General features: G+C 39.2%; 1 protein-coding gene across 1 annotated transcript in view; it reads right to left on the bottom strand.

Annotated features, from left to right (window-relative positions):
- The window catches only part of LOC116311196 (copine family member IX), a 107,960-nt gene extending 89,292 nt beyond the window's left edge, over nt 1–18,668 (bottom strand). The window contains exons 1-2 of the mRNA XM_039604345.1: nt 18,259–18,668; nt 15,274–15,314 (exon numbers count right to left, since the gene is read on the bottom strand). Of these exons, the coding sequence (XP_039460279.1) occupies nt 15,274–15,314; nt 18,259–18,338 (121 nt within the window). The 5' untranslated portion in view covers nt 18,339–18,668. The remainder of the gene's footprint in view (nt 1–15,273; nt 15,315–18,258) is intronic.
- Between the last annotated feature and the right edge of the window lie 3,467 nt (nt 18,669–22,135).

Consider the following 22,135-nt stretch of genomic DNA (forward strand, 5'->3'; position numbering starts at 1 on the left):
CTGACAGGTTGGTACACAGCACGCCAGAGTTCTTTTCAAAGGGACTTACATAACTTCATTCCTTGGCGGAGAAAATAGTAGTGTAGTATACTGCTGAGTGACGGATTTGATTTTTGTATAAGGCCCAAACTCAACCAGTTTCCATGACTGTGCAAACTGCTTTCACACCAAGTAATATGAGTGAGGGATTTAAACAAAAAAAGGGTTACATTTTTTTGTACTGGTCTGTTTGTTTTCATGTAAAAAACCATCTGTGATTTTGTTACTGTGACTTAGCATAATATGGTACAGTCTAGCAAGCAAACTAACATCTGTTAACAGACAGACTTGTACATCTGGGCGACCAGATGTTCAGGGGGTTGAGAAGCTCATCTTGTAACCGGAAGGTTGCCGGTTCGATCCCCAGCTCTTTCTGTCTTGGTCGTTGTGTCCTTGGGCAAGACACTTCACCTACTACTTACTGGTGATGGCCAGAGGGTCCGATGGCGCGATATGACAGCCTCGCTTCTGCCAGACTGCGCTGGGCGGAGGTGGCTACAACTGTAGCTCGCCTCCACCAGTGTGTGAATGTGAGAGTGAATGAATAGTGCAACTGTAAAGCACTTTGAGGGTCTCGAAAAGCGCTATATAAATGCAATCCATTATTATTATTATAAACCCACATGTAAGGATGCTTTCTATAATAAGAATTACTGGCTCTTGCCTCCTTTAATCTCCAATTGGCTACTCTACAGACCAGCTGACTCTTTGTGGGTCTTCTGGTATAGCCAGCTCGACACTTCCTGACCCATCCAATGGCCATTAATACCCTTTATTGTCAAACGTATTTACTCACCCATCCAAATGATTCCAGTGTTCCAATGACTCCTCAGCCAAGAAAGTCATAAGCCAAATAAAATCACAGCAGGGTCAGTGGGTCAACTTTCTGCAGGGTCAATCACTACAGACCTCCAAACATCATGTGGCCTTCAGATTAGTTCATTAACAGTGCACAGAGAGCTTCATGGAATGGGTTTCCATGGCTAAACAGCTGTGTCCAAGCCTCACATCACCAAGCACAATGCAAAGCATCTGATGCAGCGATGTAAAGCACACCACCACTGGACTCTAGAACAGTGGTGGATGCTAGAGAACTTGTTCTCATGCTTCTCCAGCTGGCAATCCGATGGGCAAGTCTGGGTTTGGCAGTTGCCAGGAGAACGGTACTTGTGTGACTGCATTGTGCCAGGTGTAAAGTTTGGTGGAGGGGGGATTGTGGTGTGGGGTTGAGGTCAGGACTCTGCGCAGGCCAGTCAAGTTATTCCACACCACATCACCAATTCATTCCAAACATGTTTGGAATGAATTAGAGTGGAGACTGCAAGCTTCTCCTCCAAAATCAGTGTATGACATCATACATGGCTTCTGAGAGAATGGCAAAAAAAAAGTGAAATACACTCCTACACCTTATGAAAAGTCTTCCCAGAAGAAGCGGATATAGCTGCAAAAGGTGGGCAGACACCATATTAAACCCTAAAAATGGGATGTCACTTAAGTTTATATGAGTGTGTAGGCAGATGTGCAAATACTTTCAGCAAAATAGTGGATATTTGATATAGATTTAATGAGAAATGGAGTGTTTACTTCTAGGAAATGAAAACCTTTCAAAGATGATTGATCAATAGAACTAGAATAGGTGAAAAATAGAGATACCAGTGTCTACCTTAAAGATAACCTTCAAATCAAATAAAATCTATACCTGCACTTTTTTTTAATTTTCCTCACCTAAATTAGTTTTTAATGGTTTAATGCTTGTTTGGGGGTTGCTACAGATTCAGCTCAAGACCTGCGACAACTATGAAAGTAAACACATTAATGAAATGCAAAAACGAAGGTCAGACATCAGTGGTGTAAATCATGTCAGGATGAGTGTAGAAGCCAGGTGCCGCTAATCAAGTGCACTTCATTAATTGATCACCAGCATGTGTGAGCACCTCCATAAAAACTGAATCTTTGCCAATTTGTAGTCTGGAGCATTCAGGTGTGTTAACACAGTGCCACAGTCTTCACAGCACTCTATGCCCAGCAAAGTCACCTCAAGGTCAGACCATGCAATCAGAGAAACTGCAACAAAACCAAAGAGCTACACACAAGTTCACACCAGTACAATTAGACAAAGACTGTACAAGTATGGCTTGTTTGGAAGGGTTGAAGATGCATAATCATAGTGCACAGTGTCACATTTGGCCGAAAGCAAACATTCAAACACCTGGTCTTTCTAAATCGCTTTACATTTAAGCACAAAAGTGAAAGAACAACAACATCTTCAATATATTCTTTGTAAAAACCTACTGGTTAGCCTACTGCTTTCAACGTGTCATGTTTATTCATGTCCATCTAAATGGGGAAAAGCTGTTTGCAAGCCAACTTAACAGTCCTTTACTTTACACAGATGAGCACATGAACAGTGCAGGTATACAGTACATCCTCCATCCCTGTGTGGGCGGTGAGAGAGAGGCATCGGCTAATTTGATGGTGGAGTAAGAGAAACTCAAATTAAATTTACACAATGACCAGGCAACGTGACACAACATCTCCAAGGACAAACGCTGAGTCATCAATAAATTAGATAAGAAGAAGTGCCTGAAAAGATGAGTGTTTGGCATCTAACACATTCTTGTAGAAAGCTGTGACAGACAGGTTCACGAGCAGGAGACAGATACGCAGACAGACAGGCGCAAACAAGCACACACCCTTAGCTCAAAGCTGTTGACAAGAACAGCTGAAATTCTCAGAATGTGAATGCAGGAGAAAAGAGATCACATATTTATTGTTGTGCTCTTGAGAAAAAAATCCAATCATTACCAAAGTCCAAAGCCATAGCTACCTAGGTATGAAAAAGAGACTCACTACAGCACTGAAATGATAGCGAATATCAACAACCGGATCACTGGGTTTCGTCGAGCACCATTTGATATGAAGTGCCATCAAAGTTCAGAAGCACTGGGTTCTATCTGTAATTTGGTCTGCCTATTTTTAAACCAAATATGCAGCCATGTGCTTTCGTGTTTGTTTTGTGTCGTACAGTAGATCCATCACTGATCCCTGACTTTGAAAAATATGTTTTTTGAAAAACTGTTTTGCAGACTGTAACTGTAGTCAATTCATTCAAAACCAGTTTCACAGACCAGTCTGGCTATTTTCTTTAACCTCCTAAGACCCGAACTCTTTCATGGCATGCATTTTTAATATCTCTTTCCTATTCGGGCTGATTGTATGTATGTAAAAACAAAGAATTACGTGATTTATTTTTTTTTTACCTGATGTTTGTTTCTGAGAAGAATGAGATCCACATATGAGGACATTCACTTTAAATTTCGATAGGACAGTGGCAGTATGTCCTCGTAAATGGATATCAGGCCCTTGTAGAGCTAAATATGACGTCCACATATGTGGGCGCCAGGTCCTAGGAGGTTAACTAAATTTGTAAAAGATCTGGAGATCATTATGACAAAATAATAAATCTATTACCGAAATACCGTAGTGTACAAAAGTCTCAAACGACGCCACATTTCTTTATATTTGTTTTTGTGTAATTTGTCACACCTCAGCCTTCTTTCCCTTCTTATTCTCTTGTTTTAAGAATGCTGTCTTAAGAGACACCTTTCCACTGACACCATTTCTGATGAGGCTTCGTCAATAGTAGATGGATCAACTCAAGCAGATCAACTCAACTCAACTTTATGATACTGTCACACTATTAAACATTAGTAAGCTATTAGCAAGTGCTTAATTCAGCATTTATACATCATTATTCTTCCTTAGTATGTCATTTATAAATACAGATATGTTTATCCATCTGTTACTGTTACACCATGTGCATCACTGCTGTACATGGTGTATCTATGTACAGCTATCACTGCTAGTAATAATCGGAATCATACTAATAATAGTATATTTGCATTTATAAATGGCATACTAAGTAGGAGTAATAATGTAATGATACATAAATGATGAATTAAGCACCTTCTAATACCTTATTAATACCTTAATAGTGTGAAATCGTTATAAAGTGTTTTTTTCTTTTTCTTAAGGACATGACTTTCAGAAGTTGCTCATCCGGTGTAGATTTTTTAGGCATGCCATTTCTTCCTGTTGTCCTTCACTTGTCCAGTTTCCTTCAATTTCTTCGAGCACACACTACACACCATGCTAAGATTTCCCGAGTTTTCAGCTAATAGCACTTTGGGAATCACCTTGTTGATGCAAAAATACCATCATATGCCAGTCAAATTGTGTTATCTTTGTCATTTTCTAATGAGTTTACTAAAGAAATGGGATCCAGCCATGGCTCATGACCTTTGCCTAGTAATGTAGGGGGAATATTGGCAGAGACCACATCACTAGCTTGGTTCATTGCGGTGAGCTCAGTAACATCAAAAAGCCTGTATTTACACAGAAGACAACAGTGGCTGGTGGTCACAGTATCCCTGGCATTGTACAGAAACCCCTTGTCACTACATTCAGCCAGAGCAGCACAGAACAGGATGCAGGGATATCATTATCCAAGTCAATCACTGAGAGAAGAGAAGTGAGCAAATACAGAGCTTTTAACACAAGGTACCACCAGAGGTTACGTTTCATTGTCCATCATTTTGACAGACAAGGCTGTAAAAAGTGAACTGGTCTGTCACAACATAATTTTACCTGCCATTTTAATCTCCTTGTACTTTTCAGTGAAACTGAGTCATATCTAATAGTGCTACATTTTCAAAAACAACTCAATCACAATATCTAATATAAAGGACAGAGCATGCATTTAGGAGAGCATGAAGAGAAAACAGAAACGCTAAAAAAGCAGATAAATGAGCCTAAACAGGCACATATGAATTAAGTGTATTTGAAATGAATTTAAATGTAATCAAATCGAATCATTACATCTCCCTCAACAGACACGTTTTTGTATCATATTTTATTTTATCCTAAAGACTCTTCCTGTGCTGCAACAATAATTCAATACTGAAATCATGAGGGAGTCATCAAGTTGTGACTGACATTATTAGAATCTGTTTTTTTATTACATTTGTTACCAAGTTTGTACATAAATGAGGAGCTTGTCTTTCTGTCATGGTGCAAAAAACAGTGGTATGGAATATATGGTATTTACAGTATATATAATATATAGATCTCTATATAAATATTAATTAGCAAAATACTAATTTTACAATTATATAAGAAACAGAGTGCTCCAAAACACAGAGGCAGTCATAGGCTAACACATAGCTAGGATTTGATTTTGAACATAGATGGTACGTAAGAGTTCTAACAGTCACACAATCCTTTGGCATTATTTTTGTTTATCTAGCTAACAGCATTTTACTTGTCTATACTGTGGAAGTGTCCCGAAATCTACATCCTTTTTAATGGCCAGTAGAGGGCGACTCGTCTGATTGGAAAGCTTGCAGTTATATTGTGTCTGTAGGCAAACAGCCCTCAGCTGTTTTGTTCTATGACCTAAGAAAACACTTTCCTAGTGATTTTATGGTCTCACTATGAAAGTATTTGCTAATTTCAGGTCACATTGAATAAAACGCAAAGTTCATGACTGCACATCTTTTAAATACAGGTGACTTGTTTATAAAAATACAGATACATGGATACATGATCCATCTCTTTCTGGATGCATAGTAAACTAACACTGGATTACTTTGATACTAAAAACAGGTTCTCATGAATCTGGGGTAAGTCTAAGTGGATTTATGGTAGTTTCACTACCTTCAAATGAGTCCTGTAATTGTGCAAGGTTTAAAATCTGATCTGAAACATGGAGTGAATCACCCGGGAACACAGAAAGCATCTCTCCCTCATCCGTCCATTATGTTAATGAAACCCAAGAGGGCTATAGTGATCAAACAATTTAAATTTTCACTGATCATTGCCTTACTTGAATTGAGTAATTTAGGCACTTTAATGCATTTTTGATGAAGACAGCAGTTTATGATGTCTGTGTAAATGTATGCCCTGTTTTAGTCAGTCTCATCTTCTGTGAAATGACTGTAATAAGTTAAGCTATGCAGTGAAAAATGGACAACAGTATTAAAAAAAATATCTCCCTGACTCCTCACACACCTTCATGAAAGTGGAAGTGACCCATTTAATGAGTACCACCTACTACATTATCTCTGAACGATATTAAAAGTAATTAAATCGCCTGCAGTTTTGTGAGGCCAAGATGCTCTTTTTGACCCGATTGCATATTATGTTATTTTTGCTATCTCATCTAAAGTTCCTATATTTAGCAATCACCGAGTCTTCAATGATGCAGTGCACGCAGCCCTGATTGGGCGAATATACTTTGATTAAAACATTCACATGTGAAGTGGAAAAAGAATGTCTGATTGATTGAACGGGCCAGTATCCTCTTGTTATTCTTTTTTTTAAGCTTCCTTCCTGTCATACGCTGCAGCCTTATTACTGCCATAGCATTTATTCCTGTAACTGCCCAGCATCCAACAGCTAACTCTCTACAGTCATAAAGCCCGGATGCATGCATCAGGGAGCATCTGTCAACAGAAACTAAATCAGTGAACTGGTCTGACTTACGAAAATACCTGTAGACAAGTGTATACGGATGCACGCCTGTATAACAGCTCTCTGCATATTAAAATGGATTGAGAATGACAGGGTGGAGGTATTGTTAGATTGTGATCAGTTCAGTAGCTGCAATTTCCTGGAGATTACAGAACATGTTTTCAAATAAGAGGTTATTAAGCCTGTCAGTCATTTTTGCTTCCTTTGACAATGATCTCCTCCAAGTAGGATTGATTGGCAAGCAGTGAGGAGTTGTTTTTCTACCTTGTTAAATGAGGGGGAGTTACAGAGCATTCAGACCACAGCACTTGAGTGTTGCAAAGGTTGGCGCTGGTGTTCTGTGTTTTTCCAGGTACCAGTGCGATATTACCAGGAAAACTGTGCATTTGCAGGCTTATCTGATGCCAGAACTCACAGGCAGCTTTTTAGTCGAGCAATTTCACAACTTAGCTAACACAGCAGGAATCGTTTTATCGTATCTTCTGACAATTCTGAATCAAACTGTAAAAGTGCACCATTCACACAAAATTCTTGGGCGTGCAAGATTAGCCAGCAGAATTTCCTGGATGGCAGACGTACCCAGCTGATTGGTTCCTATTACATATCAAAGCATGTAGTTTCTGTAAGCCATGCTAAACCTTCCTGCCACTATAGACACAGAAAGACCACTAAGACAGTACATACACTATATCACAGAAATCCAAAAGGAAAACATATACTGATAATTACAGAATGAGAAAGGTATTTCAGCTGCTGAGGACTGATAAAATCTTGCTACAGTAAAAATACATCTTACTTTAGCCAGATGTGCTAATTGGCAGTTGTGGATGTCTATGTTGCCAGAGGGAAATGTTTCCTTAAAAATATTTAAAAAGTGGTATTCTTATTAATCATTTGAACATGCATGTGTGTTTTAAAGGTATAATGCACTTCTTAGAGACTTCTTCTTAGGGCACTCACACATTTCATCTAGTTTCAGAGCTAAATGTGGAAATGTTCAAATGAAAACTAAAATGTCAAGAGCCAAGAATATTTTATGGTTACATAAATAAAAAATAGGACTACTAAAAATTGGTGGTTGCCTGGTGATTGCATTGATTATATTTTTTGCATTATGTAAATGCAAGCAGTTGTACCAACGAACTTCTCACTCAGAGGTCGACTGCACATCAGCAACTACTGGGCGACCATATTAAGGCAACCTATATTAAGGTCACCTGACTGGAGGCAACCTGTCTCCAAACAATTGCAGTGTGACTTACACTGATTGCAGTCACACTCAGACTTGATTAAGGTTTGCAAATAACTGCTGTCTAATTTAGAGTTTCTAATACATTACAATTAGTCTGAGTCAATGTGAACAAGTACAACTTTTCTAAAAAGCGTCTATTTGCACTAGAAGACTCAACTTAAATGGCTGCCAACTGTTACCTTGGCCTCCAGTAATGCTGTGAGGAACCTTGGAGTCATTCTTGACCAGGACATGTCCTTCAACGCACATATTAAACAAATATGTAAGACTGCTTTCTTCCACTTGTGCAACATCTCTAAAATTAGAAATATCCTGTCTCAGAGTGACGCTGAAAAAGTAGTTCATGCATTTATTACTTCCAGGCTGGACTACTGTAATTCATTATTATCAGGATGTCTTAAAAACTCACTGAAAAGCCTTCAGCTGATCCAAAATGCTGCATCAAGAGTCCTGACAGGGACTAGAAAGAGAGAGCAGATTTCTCCTGTTTTGGCTTCCCTTCATTGGCTTCCTGTTAAATCCAGAATTGAATTCAAAATCCTGCTCCTCACATACAAGGTCTTAAATAATCAGGCCCCATCTTATCTTAATGACCTTGTAGTACCATATCACCCTATTAGAGCACTTCGCTCTCGCTCTGCAGGCTTACTTGTTGTTCCTACAGTATTTAAAAGTAGAATGGGAGGCAGAGCCTTCAGTTTTCAGGCCCCTCTTCTGTGGAACCAGCTTCCAGTTTGGATTCGGGAGACAGACACTATCTCTACTTTCAAGATTAGGTTTAAAACTTTCCTTTTTGATAAAGCATATAGTTAGGGCTGGACCAGGTGACCCTGAATCCTCCCTTAGTTATGCTGCAATAGACGTAGGCTGCCGGGGATTCCCATGATGCATTGAGTTTTTCCTTTCCAGTCACCTTTCTCACTCACTATGTGTTAATAGACCTCTCTGCATCGAATCATATCTGTTATTAATCTCTGTCTCTCTTCCACAGCATGTCTTTATCCTGTTTTCCTTCTTTCAACCAACCGGTCGCAGCAGATGGCCGCCCCTCCCTGAGTCTGGTTCTGCCGGAGGTTTCTTCCTGTTAAAAGGGAGTTTTTCCTTCCCACTGTCGCCAAAGTGCTTGCTCATAGGGGGTCATAGGATTGTTGGGTTTTTCTCTGTATTTATTATTGTGCGATCTATTGTACAATATAAAGCGCCTTGAGGCGACTTTTGTTGTGATTTGTCACTATATAAATAAAATTGAATTGAATTGAATTGTTTGTGTTCTGGTTATCTTTCTATATAAAAAAAGAGGCTTTGAAGCACCTCATTCATTGCGCAGTCAAATCTCGGTCCAACAAAAACTGCATCACTACTTGTGGAATCTATGAGGTTCTGGCTCGACTCTGAATGTAATTAGGCAATTTGAATTTCTGTGCAATATAATTCTGCAATTTTAGCAGATTTATCACATTTAATGACCTATTATCACAAACAGACTGCTTGTAATTGCCACCTTGACACCATTCAATTGCAACCTGATAGCAGACTGATTCGTCTTATGGCCGTTTTATCACCATCTTGACACCAAAGTCACTTTAAAGATAGAAACTGCTACAAGTTGCAGACAAAGTCCCTGTCTGTGAAGCAGCCATTTCAATTTATTCCACACGTTTGAAATTATTTTGTTCGTGTCATGGTCTCTGACCACTGCTTTCCCTAATGTGACTGTAGCATTATTGAGGTGAATATGTTGCTGCTGATGCATCACACTATGTAATTCTTCTTTCAAGCTAAAACTAATGGATGACTGAGAGTGCTGATAAAGCTGATATATTAAGTTAGGCCAACTTTCAGGTGAAGAGAAAGCAAAAAAAAAGAAAATTGCTTTACATTTTAATCACACATTTAGCTGATGTGTTTTTATTCAGTTGAAGAAACTGATTAATTTTACAAATGTGATGTATTTTCCTCTGTGTGTGTGAATATTGGGTAAAATGCACTTGAGCACAGAAAAAAAGTAAATGGGTGAATGAGGCATGTTGTGTAAAGCTCTTCAGGTAGTGCATTTACCGTCTCTTAGAACAAAATAATAATAAATTCATTTGTCACAAACCTTCGAGCTAGAAAGTGAACTGAAAATTCATGTGGGTTTTCTATCATACAAGTATGCGTAATTTTAGAAGAATGTCATGGTTGGAAGCTGTATGGAACCACTATGGTATCAACATATACAGTGGCTTGCAAAAGTATTCGGCCCCCTTGAACTTTCCCACATCTTGTCACATTACAGCCACAAACATGAATCAATTTTATTGGAATTCCACATGAAAGACCAATACAAAGTGGTGCACACGTGAGAAGTGGAATGAAAATCAAACATGATTCCAAACATTTTTTACAAATAAATAACTGAAAAGTGGGGTGTGCGTAATTATTCAGCCCCCTGAGTCAATACTTTGTAGAACCACCTTTTGCTGCAATTCCAGCTGCCAGTCTTTTAGGGTATGTCTCTACCAGCTTTGCACATCTACAGACTGAAATCCTTGCCCATTTTTCTTTGCAAAACAGCTCCAGCTCAGTCAGATTAGATGGACAGCGTTTGTGAACAGCAGTTGTCAGATCTTGCCACAGATTCTCGATTGGATTTAGATCTGGACTTTGACTGGGCCATTCTAACACATGGATATGTTTTGTTTTAAACCATTCCATTGTTGCCCTGGCTTTATGTTTAGGGTCGTTGTCCTGCTGGAAGGTGAACCTCCGCCCAGTCTCAAGTCTTTTGCAGACTCCAAGAGGTTTTCTTCCAAGATTGCCCTGTATTTGGCTCCATCCATCTTCCCATCAACTCTGACCAGCTTCCTGTCCCTGCTGAAGAGAAGCACCCCAGAGCATGATGCTGCCACCACCATATTTGACAGTGGGGATGGTGTGTTCAGAGTGATGTGCAGTGTTAGTTTTCCGCCACACATAGTGTTTTGCATTTTGGCCAAAACTTCCATTTTGGTCTCATCTGACCAGAGCACCTTCTTCCACATGTTTGCTGTGTCCCCACATGGCTTGTGGCAAACTGCAAACGGGACTTCTTATGGTTTTCTGTTAACAATGGCTTTCTTCTTGCCACTCTTCCATAAAGGCCAACTTTGTGCAGTGCACGACTAATAGTTGTCCCCACGGACAGATTCCCCCACCTGAGCTGTAGATCTCTGCAGCTCGTCCAGAGTCACCATGGGCCTCTTGGCTGCATTTCTGATCAGCGCTCTCCTTGTTCGGCCTGTGAGTTTAGGTGGGACGGCCTTGTCTTGGTAGGTTTACAGTTGTGCCATACTCCTTCCATTTCTGAATGATCGCTTGAACAGTGCTCCGTGGGATGTTCAAGGCTTTGGAAATCTTTTTGTAGCCTAAGCCTGCTTTAAATTTCTCAATAACTTTATCCCTGACCTGTCTGGTGTGTTCTTTGGACTTCATGGTGTTGTTGCTCCCAATATTCTCTTAGACAACCTCTGAGGCCGTCACAGGGCAGTTGTGGAGCTGTTTTGCAAAGAAGAATGGGCAAGAATTTCAGTCTCTAGATGTGCAAAGCTGGTAGAGACATACCCTAAAAGACTGGCAGCTGGAATTGCAGCAAAAGGTGGTTCTACAAAGTATTGACTCAGGGGACTGAATAATTACGCACACCCCACTTTTCAGTTATTTATTTGTAAAAAATTTTGGAATCATGTATGATTTTCGTTCCACTTCTCACGTGTACACCACTTTCTATTGGTCTTTCACGTGGGATTCCAATAAAATTGATTCATGTTTGTGGCTGTAATGTGACAAAATGTGGAAAAGTTCAAGGGGGCCAAATACTTTTGCAAGCCACTGTATTACACCTAAACTTTATAATTGGAGAAAAACAAATCAAACAAAGACCACTAACTCTAATGCTTATAATACTAACCCACACACTGGCTTAGACAGTTAGCTGACTAGCTAAGTAGCCGTAAACATAAAAGCTAAGTTTGGTAGCACATATTGGGCTTGCTAGCTTAAAAGAAGTCTAAAAGTTGACATTGTGAAATAAAATGTCCTAAAATAGCTAAAAGAAAATGTGTCACTGCAAAAAAAAAGAGGTTATTTTTAGTGCTGTCTCGTTAAAATGACGTTAACACCATAACCGCATTAACGTGGCAAATCTCCGTTAGCGGGGATCGCCCCGTGCTTGGGGCTGCATGGCGCTAACGCGTTAACCGCGCTAACGCGTTGACGCCATGTAGGTCATGCAAGGGGTGATCCGTGCTAACTCGCTAACGGAGATTTGCCCCGTTAATGCGGTTATGGTGTTAACGTCATTTTAACAAGATTAACGCTGACAGCACTAAATATTTCATAACAGCGGTCCCCAACCTTTTTTGCCTCACGGACCGGTTTATGCCCGACAATATTTTCACGGACCGGCCTTTAAGGTGTCGCGGATAAATCCAACAAAATAAAACTAGTACCGGTACCGAAAAAAAGAAGATTTATTCATAACACACGTGAAAAGACCCAGGAAAACCGAGTTAACGATAAAAACGATAACAAAATAACGCTGAAAACCAATAAAAACCCTGAAAATCATACATTTCAAACCTGAGCCTCAACTCTCGCGGCCCGGTACCAAACGACTCACGGACCGGTACCGGTCCGAGGCCCGGGGGTTGGGGACCGCTGTTTTATAATATTAAAGGAATCTAAAAACTGATTAATAACATTTCATAACAACATTGAATGATCTGATTTCATAATGATGACTGACTGTATATTAAATGGCCTTTAATTTGTTTTCATGTCAAGCTGTATCTCAGTTTTTGATATCATGGGGCTGATGTACAGCAAGCTGCTGCTTTTCACATCAGCAATAAGTGCAGTAAATACAATACTGTTTACATATACCCCTAATCAGTGTGCCACATGAGTGCACTGAATCTTCTTAGAATTACTATTGATGTACATCATAAGATTTGCATTTCTTCTGAAGTGAATCCAGAACATTTGCCTGGTTAACAAAAGTTTTAATCCTCTTTAACATGACTTTTAATCTTGCACACTCTGCATATCTAATAGCTCCTCCTAAATACTGTACTACCCATGCACATCAGAGTTATGGAAGTCTTTAACATAAGCTTTTACACTTTTTGTTACTGCTGCAACGTTAAACTTCTATTGTGCAAGTTCAGTTTTCTTTGGATCCGAGAGAGAGCACAAAACACAACATTTTCATGATAAAATCCAACCTCTACTCTTTGCTTGAAATAATTTATTTTAAATAGCTTTAAATGTTGAATCTTCCCTTTTGCCTGTGTTTCTTGATTAATAATACCGTCTCTGCTAATTACATCTTCCAGCTGCAGTGAATGTAGCAACAGGCAGCTCAGAGCTCTGCTCCAACATCTGCTTGTGTGTGCTGGACTGAAGACGAACCTCACGCACTACTTCACCCTGTCTGTACTGGTTGGAGCCCAGTCGCTCCTCAGGCAGCTCTCACATCTGTGATCAGTCATCATCGCCCAAGCCTCAAGACCGGTGGTTGGACAGCTGTGCTCTCAAGCTGTGATTTGAGTAACTCATTTAAAGCCCAACTGTCAGGCTTTCTTAAGGTATCATTTCTTGTCTGAGATAGTTAAGCCCTGTGGCCTCTCAAGCTTACCACACTGCTCTAATTAGACTGTAAAAAGCTTTGGTGCCAGGAGGGCAAATGAGGGGAAACACCACAAACTGTTACAGAGCAGTCAGATTGTCAGATGCAATCCTTGTATCTTTTTACTATTTCACTGTAGTCATCATCCCTCTCTCTGAAATATTTTATTAGCATATTTCTGTGACCTTGCCTGACACTTTTTTTCTTGTTTTTTTGGCTATGATTGTATTCAGAGAGAGTACATGTAAACACTAGTGGAGATAAATGATATCTAGATGCACCAATTGAATTAATTTCACTGACTACATCACACAAACCTCTCCTGTTGAACTCCAGCTGTTATGCTCTTTTTCTGTTGACTTCCTTTTATTCTGAAGATTGCTAATTTCTCCCGTTCTGCCCATCATGTTTTCTTTTAACTGCCATTTATTGGCCAGCATGTCTTAGTCCTTTTTTTAATCACTTGTGCTTTGAAAATAAAATGAACACGAGGTGGTGGAGAGACAGCCAGACTTGCTGCCGTGGAGATGAGTGGCTGTGAAATGTTCACAGTATGACTTGGCTATTGACAGCTCAGAATCAACCCCCCCCCCCCCCAAAAAAAGGAAAAAATTGAGATATTACCTTAATTTATACATGGGTTTGTAAAATCAAGATGTGTGAGCGCAGCAGTGGGGGTGGAAAACATCCTGTCACGGAGGCGTAATTATGGACAATTTTGGTGTTTAGAAATGTAGCAGCTTGATGGAAACCACTCAAAAATAATGTTTGAAGGTACATCTGTATGCAACACTTGTATTCTCTGAACTTTTTAGCTCCGGCTGGTGCATTCAAATCCACTGTGACCAACAGCTATAGTGGCAATGGCATTATGGGGGGGAACAGCAGGAGAAAGTAAGTGCATGAACTCCTTTATCAAAACTTTCTGTCATAATTTTCCCCAGCTGTCTACCAACTCGGAGGCTATTTTGTTCCATATAAAATGTATGATCTGTCAAAGCTGCTGGATCTGACTGATTGTGTTTACATACGCAGAGACATGTGTGTGCACAGTATCCACACACACCTGACACATGCACACTGCTAGCAAAACAAACTAAGAAGCCTAACACCTTAATCAGACTGTCACCCTGAATGTGACTGAGAACATGGTTGTGTCCACACGTACACGGATCATTCGGTAAACTTGATAAACCTTTTATCCTCATGTCAGCAGTGTTTTTCCTGAATATGAGGTATTTTATATAAAATGAGATCTTTTTTTAAATGAACTCATGGAAAAAAAATCTGTTTTAATAAAGATGCCTGCACAGGTGGACGTGGACTGTTTTCCATGCAAATGTGTTTTAGGTCTAAAAAGAACAAAACAGTTGAAAAACTGTGAAAGTTATGTTTTGTTGTGTAAACTAATTAACAGTGGAACGTAAAAAAACGCAGTCATTTGGTGCTCATTAAAATGTATTCACATTTAGCATTCGGAAGATGCATTCACTTCATAAATCATTACACTGCACACAATGCACCGGTAGCTGTACTTTGGTACTTGGTATTATCAATACTGATCTTGTATTTACTCTGTTTCAGATCAATACTTCATCTTGCAGTATTGCGTACTAATAAATAAGTTAAATATGAGTAATTTATCTGTGATGTGCCTTATTTTTTATTATTTTTAATGTTTTCAATTTCATTTTAGGTAACACAAACTAACAAAAAAATGACCCAAATCCATCCCCAGCTAAAAGTTTTATTTAAACTTAATCATCAGTACCAGCACTTCAGACTCTAAATGGTTCATACATACCAGGATCTGACTTGGAGAATGTGTCCACATCCAGTAGACTCCTGTGGAAACAATAAAAAAAGATGTATTCATTCATTAACATTCGCTCCAGCCTATTTTTATCTCTTTTGTTCTTAACTCTCCTGCGTGTTTACAAAAGTTTCCATCTAAGCCCTGAAAGTTAGGTCATGGGCAAATTTAAACTGCTCCCCAAGTTATTCTGTGAAAACAAACATCACGAAAAGCCTTTCTTAGTAACTCTAAGCCAAAATGAAAGAAAAAATAAAAAAACAAAACACTGAATAATTAGTGAAGGACTGATCAGTAAGATAAATAGGTAGCAGGTGACTTAGTTGCTTTGGCACATTTTGTGAAATATTTTTCAGAACCAAAGATTAATTTCCCAAAACATGAGCAGAGAAACACTACATGGCTGTAGCTCGCCAAAGGTTTTTAAAATGAAGTTTTGTGTCAATTAATGAGTCTCAAAAAAACCCCCCAAAAAAACCACTGTGTGAACCAGGCTGGTGATTTCCACAATGACTTCTGAAACTTCCTGGCTTGTCATATATACATATTTCTCTGCCAGTGATGGCTTGATGTGTCAGACTGATAGTTTTCTGAAGGTACCTGCTATTATGCATCACAGTGAATACGCTTGAGATGATGATTTCAAGAGCACAAGGTTTTACAGTTACTTTGTGGAATAAGAGCGCTTACATTTGCATCTAATGTGAGGAAAAATAACGGTATTTTTTCTTCAATCTTCACACAAGTGCTAGTACGTACAGAAACTGAACATTTCTACTGTGTGCAGTAGTACTCTAAAAGAACAAACTAATGCTGGGAGTCTGTCGTGGCAATCCTTTTGCTTTCTTTAGTGACAGGTTGTCATTAGCTTCACACCTAAAAGATGAATATAAAAGTAACAGTTGTGTAACTTGTAGGCAGTAATGATAAGTTACCAAACAGAATGAAGAAGGTGCTTCCTGTTGTCCACATATTACAAAATCAAGTGAAAGATTTATTTGGACAACTGTCACCTGAGAAATGAACCAAAGCAACAGACAAATCATATATTATCACATACTCTATGGGCTTTACACTTTTTATAGTCCAAAATATTATGTAACATGATTGTAACTTTACATTGTATGTCCACAGAACTTATGATTTGGTTGCATTTCAACATCCACAAACAGTGTGACTGTATATCATGTAAAACCACTCTGAAAAAGTCAGCCATGAAGTGTAAAAAAAAGGAAAGCACACATCTTTGCTTACATATCAGCAAATAATGCAAATCATGTGTTTCTTAGCAAGTCTTGAAACTAGACAAATATAACCACAAAACATGACATTTTACACCATGTTATTATTTAATAGCAGAAATTAAGCCAAAATGCAGAAACAGTGTGTGAAATAGTGCATTCGTATTTCTTCTATGAGGGTAAAACACTCCATAGCATAGCTGTAAAAGTCTTTATAATCATTTCTAACAAAAGTTCATGTCATGACTTTCATACGTTTGTAAACTACTGATTTAATTACTGCACTGGTTAATCCACAAGTAAGCTAATATTCAGAGAAGCCTTATGTGTGATGTAATCCCAAAGATTTCCCTTGATTTGTGTACATGGATCTTTCTACTGTATCATTTCAACCCTACTTTTGTTAGGTTTAGTCAACAAAACTACTTGGTTAGGGCCATGATTTGGCTTCAGATTTCACATGCTTTAAAGCCCCAAGGGTTGTTTCATGTCAGTCTGAAAAAAAGAGAAGTATTTCTCACTGAAATGTATCAGTATATCAAGCTTTTGCTCAAAAAATTCCAGAAACAGTGTGCAGGACAACTCTATCTTTGGGAGAAGAGGGATCATAAAAATGAAATGCAATAGTGCAATTTTGCCCATCTAAAAAAAATCAGTTGCCCGTCTCTACATGCTTACCACAACCTCCGATACTCATTAAAGAGTTATATAGAGGTCTGTTCAGTCTGGTTAATACCCTGATGTATTACTTCATGTTTTGTCCTGCACACAGTGCCCAGAAATTCACATTATGCTGATTTTTCTTTAACTTATAAACAGAGCCAGACACACTGTTTCCTCCTGCTTCCAGTCTTTATATTAAGTGGTCAGATGTTCCATTTCTCATTGTGTCAAACAGAAATTCAGTAATTTACGGCACAGATAAGGTCATCCATTCATAACATGTGATAGTGCAAACCCAAGGTAAAAAAAAAAAAAAAGCAAACAAAAAAACACAAAGAACTTTATCATTTATCTCTTCATCTGAGCTCACCTTTACCTCACACTGTTGGGCTGTCAGGTGTCTAGCCACTTCAAGTCTGTCTGATCTTAGAAGGGACAGCACAGGAGCAACAGCTATTCATTATTCAGGAGTGAATTGGAAAGACAGTCAGCAGACCCAGGTAGGCAGAGTGACTGACAGTCTGGAAAAGCCCTGAGTGAGCTTCTCCGCTTGGTCTGTTAGTCACTCAGTCAACTATTCAGCTAAAGCGTCCATCCAAACTGTAAATCCAGCTGTAGAAGTTCTCTTTTGTTCCAGGGTTACAAATTAAACAGGACAAATTAAATGGCTGTTATCAGTGTATTTATTTGCAGCATTTTAACACTTTGTAACTGCACGTGCTATTGCACTGTGCCTAACACACAGCTCACCATCAAGGCATGTCCATGAATATCAGTGGCACGCTAGAGCACTGGCCAGACTTGATGCCATATGAAAATATTTTCAAGGATTTTTAAACCGCTTTAATACATATGGAGGCAACCATGAGAGCAAAGGGCATCTGAAAGAATAAGGTCATCGATAGATAGATAGATAGATAGATAGATAGATAGAAGAACAAAATATTCCTCACGCACATCTGATCAACAAATTTTTCAGCATATTTTACCCAGAGTGGGTGAAACAACAGACTTTAGATGAGGGATTAAACTGAAAAGCATCTACAGTACGTGTGCGGGAGTTTGCCCTTACCTGCAGGACACGGTAACTTCTATTTTAGTTGCGGGGACTCTGGTGTTGAGAGGATCGAATTCCCCTATTGATGCCATCATCTCGACTCACGAAGCTAATGAGCATCCGCAAAGAAATAAGGAAAAAAGGGTGAGAGGAAAAAAATCTATTTAATCACTACAGGATCGTGATTGCGGTAAATCCATTGTAGAGATCTTCCTCTGGGGGTTTCGTTCCTGGAACAGCGAGCGGCGGGGGAAGGGGGAGAAACTGTCAGGTATAGAGAGAGAGAGGGAAAGTTGTGAGGCAGATTTAAAGTTCATTCATCCTTCGTGCGTTCACCGTGCGCTCCCGGTATCTGTCCGGTGCTGAGGAAGAGAGGAGGGAGGAGAGCGCAGCCAACCGGAGGCACCGGCAACAGCAAGGTGCTTTCTCCACCTCTCTGTCTCCCTCTCTCTCTTTTTATCGTCCTCTTCCTTTGAGAAATATTTTCTGGAGCTTACGTGCCTTTAAAATAAACGAAAGTGAGTAAAATTCTTCAAATCTTTCCTCTCCTCCTTTGCCCGTCTGTCACCACCGGGCAGAATATTTCCACGTGTGACAAAATGTAACGCCCTTTTCTGTTCTGTGGCGCCAGAAAACCACCCAAATTATCCGGTTAAGTTGTGTAAGACGACATGTAACAATGGACGAGGACTGGGACCACTGAGGGAAAAAAAATGTGTCTGTGTGGTGGTGGTGGTGGTGAGGGGGCAGCGTCTTCTGTAAAAAAAAAAAAAAAAAAAAAAATCCAAAATTTTGAGATTAAAGTCTGAATTTGTTCCTCAAAATTCATTAAAGAAATCCAAGATGCCTCTATTTTTCTTTTTCTGTGTGTATATTTGTTTTTGCTTTTAACCAGTGGCCCTAATCCTCTTCCACACAAGTGTATGGTTTGAATTAAATGATATGCAACAAGAGGATGATGCAAGCTCCGTCTTTGTCTTTCTTGGGTCAGCTGTACACTAAAAATAGAATGCATAAATGCTTTTTTAGGGCTATTTATGTAGATAAGAATAACAACTGCATGGTGATTAAATATGTGAATTAATGTATCATGATTTCCTGTTATATAAATGATCAACTCATGATTTATGAGATTAGTTAAAAGGTCATGTATTAGTCATCTTGAATACTGCTGCATGACCCAGTGTTCCTCTCCTCGCCTTTCCAGCCTGGGGGATGTAACAGGAGAATATTAGGTTGTTGCAGTGTAGTGAGAGAATGGACAGGCATGTTTTGGTTAGCAGAAGCAGTGTATCTACTGAGTGCAGGTAGAGTAAGTGTCTATCTTTTTTTTCTGCCATCATTATCAGATATTATTTAAAGTCTGTGTTGTTCACATAAATACAATAATATGTGATAACATTCAAAATCACAAAAAAGTACCCATCACCGTTAACCTGAGACATTAAAAAAAAAAACTACATTTCTGAGCAGTGCTCTTCTTCTGTGTCAGAAAATGATGTCCTGCTTTCAAATGTGACTCTATAGTGACTCCCACACATCATCAGGCTGTTCTTTGGTACTTTTTTGACCACTTTCTTTTGGCTGCAGTGACAAACAGACACATGCACAGTTTTCCGTTTGCTGAGGACATCACTGTGCAGTAGTGGGTTAATATTTCTTTGGAAAAAGTGTAACTCGTGTTTTTATAGCATTTTACTAGTGTTCCCGATGACTCAAAGCATCCAGAAGTAGTTTCCATTTACAGGTATTTCTTTGTCTTTGAACGGTGGAAGGAAGTGACAGCACCCGAAGGAATGTACAGGGCATCATGGTCCTGGGTTTTTGACTCAGAGTTAAAGTTCAAGTTCACCATATTATGCAATGTAGTCTATTCAGCTTCATCTATATAGTGCCAAATCCACAATAAGGTGCTTTATAATGGAAAGGTAAGGACCCTATTATAATACAGAGAAAACACCATTAATCAGACAACATCCTATGAGCATGCACTTGGGACAGTGGGAAGAAAAAACTCCGCTTTAATAGGAAGAAAGCTCCAGCACAACCAGGTTCAGGGACAGGCAGCCATTTGTCAGGATTGGTTGGGAATAAAGCGTGGGAGACAGGACAAAACAGGACACGGTGGACAAGAGCTAGAGATTAATAATCACTAACAATTAAATGCAAAGTGGTGTACAAACACACAGTAAGTGAAAAAAAGGGAGTGAAGAAACATTAATGGGAAGTCCCCAGCAGCCTGGGTCTACTGAAGCAGAACTAAGGGAGAATTCAGGGTCACCTGATCCAACCCTAACTATAAGCTTTATCAAAAAGGAAAGTTTTTAACCTAATTTTAAAAGCGGAGAGAGTGTCTGTCTCCTGAATCCAAACTGGGAGCTGGTTCAACAGAATCAAATCTGAATTTAACAGGGAGGCAATGAAGAGAAGCCAAGTGAGAGAAACATGGTCGCTCTTTCTAGCCCCTGTCAGTACTCTTACCGCAGCATTTTGGATCAACTACAGGCTGTTAATAATTTAGACACAATGTATCTAATTTTAGAAATATAGCACAAATGCAAGAAAGTAGCCTGACATATTAGTTTAATATGCACAAATCCTGTTTAGAATTGACCCCAAGATTCCTCACAGTGTTACCTGAGGCCAAGGAAATGCCATCCAGAGGACCTATCGGGTTACACCAATTATCTCATCACAAATTATCTAATTCTATATGAATCTTAGTTTGTTCATAGTTTATGGTGTTTGAGCAGTTTATTTTTTTCCTGTTTGTCTTTGCCTTGTTTATGTTCTGAGGTTCAGTTAGTTTTATTTACTTATCAGTTTAGTCATTGTCAGTTTTTGTCACTGTTCTTCATTTCCTGTTTTATTTTGGTAGTTAGGTGTTTCCTGTGTTCCTCCACTCTTGTTCTGCCGATTGTGTGAAGCTGTGTCTCATTCCTTCCACCTGTGTCTGATTCCCATTATCTGTCAGTAAGTGTGAATATTAGTCCAGTCAGTCCTTTGTCTGTGCATTTGTTGTCCTCCTGAACTGCTTCCAGTCTGCTTTTACTGCTTACTGTCTGTTTGTAGCGTTTCTTGTCATTTTTGGTCACCATAATCCTCCATTTCTTCTTTCTAGGCCATTCCTTGGTGGATTTGCAAGCTAACTTATTTTGTTACCCTACTGAAAAGTCCTATCCTAGTACAAAATGAAATTTTAGAAAGATGGCCTTACATTACCTTCTAAGCGCATGATGTGGAATCCATAGTTAAATCAATGACTTTAGGCTTCTCAGTCCCCGAAAGAGCAAAGTAACCCCAAACTGTAATATTTCCACCAACATGAGCCGCAGTGAATGTGAGATTTTTTTTTTTCTTCTACTTTAGGATACGGATCCCATGCTATTCAGATTTGTGAAATCACTCTCCTTTGACACCAGCTGTTGCAAGAGTTGCCTGCAGATGATGTAATGAAATTTGGGGTTTATTGAAGACTTCTTTCACATCAAACAGTCTGCTCCTGGGCTGACTGTTATGTATGATGTATTTCAAATAATTTGGAGATCTCTTTTTTTAAATTCCTTGCCAGACTCTTTGGAATCATAGACATAACAAGACATTTCTAAAAGCTGTAAATAAGTTCTTAACATCTTGGCTTAATTACTCCACACACTTCAATAGCAAAAAGAACATGAGAGTTTAGATGGCAAAGGTTTAAATTAGACCCTGCTGCTTTCAAAGAAAGTTACCAGGAAAGTTGGTTGAAAGATTGATGTTACTTCGCCAGTGTGACGCCAAAACGTCTACTGTAGATGGGCCAATCTTAATGATGATTTCCATCGGTGACCCAGCTGGAACCTCTGTTATGAAGCACAACATATTTTTGCAAAAAAAGAGAACAGATGCTCAT

Source organism: Oreochromis aureus, linkage group 20, assembly GCF_013358895.1.
Source record: "Oreochromis aureus strain Israel breed Guangdong linkage group 20, ZZ_aureus, whole genome shotgun sequence".
Lineage (NCBI taxonomy): Eukaryota > Metazoa > Chordata > Actinopteri > Cichliformes > Cichlidae > Oreochromis > Oreochromis aureus.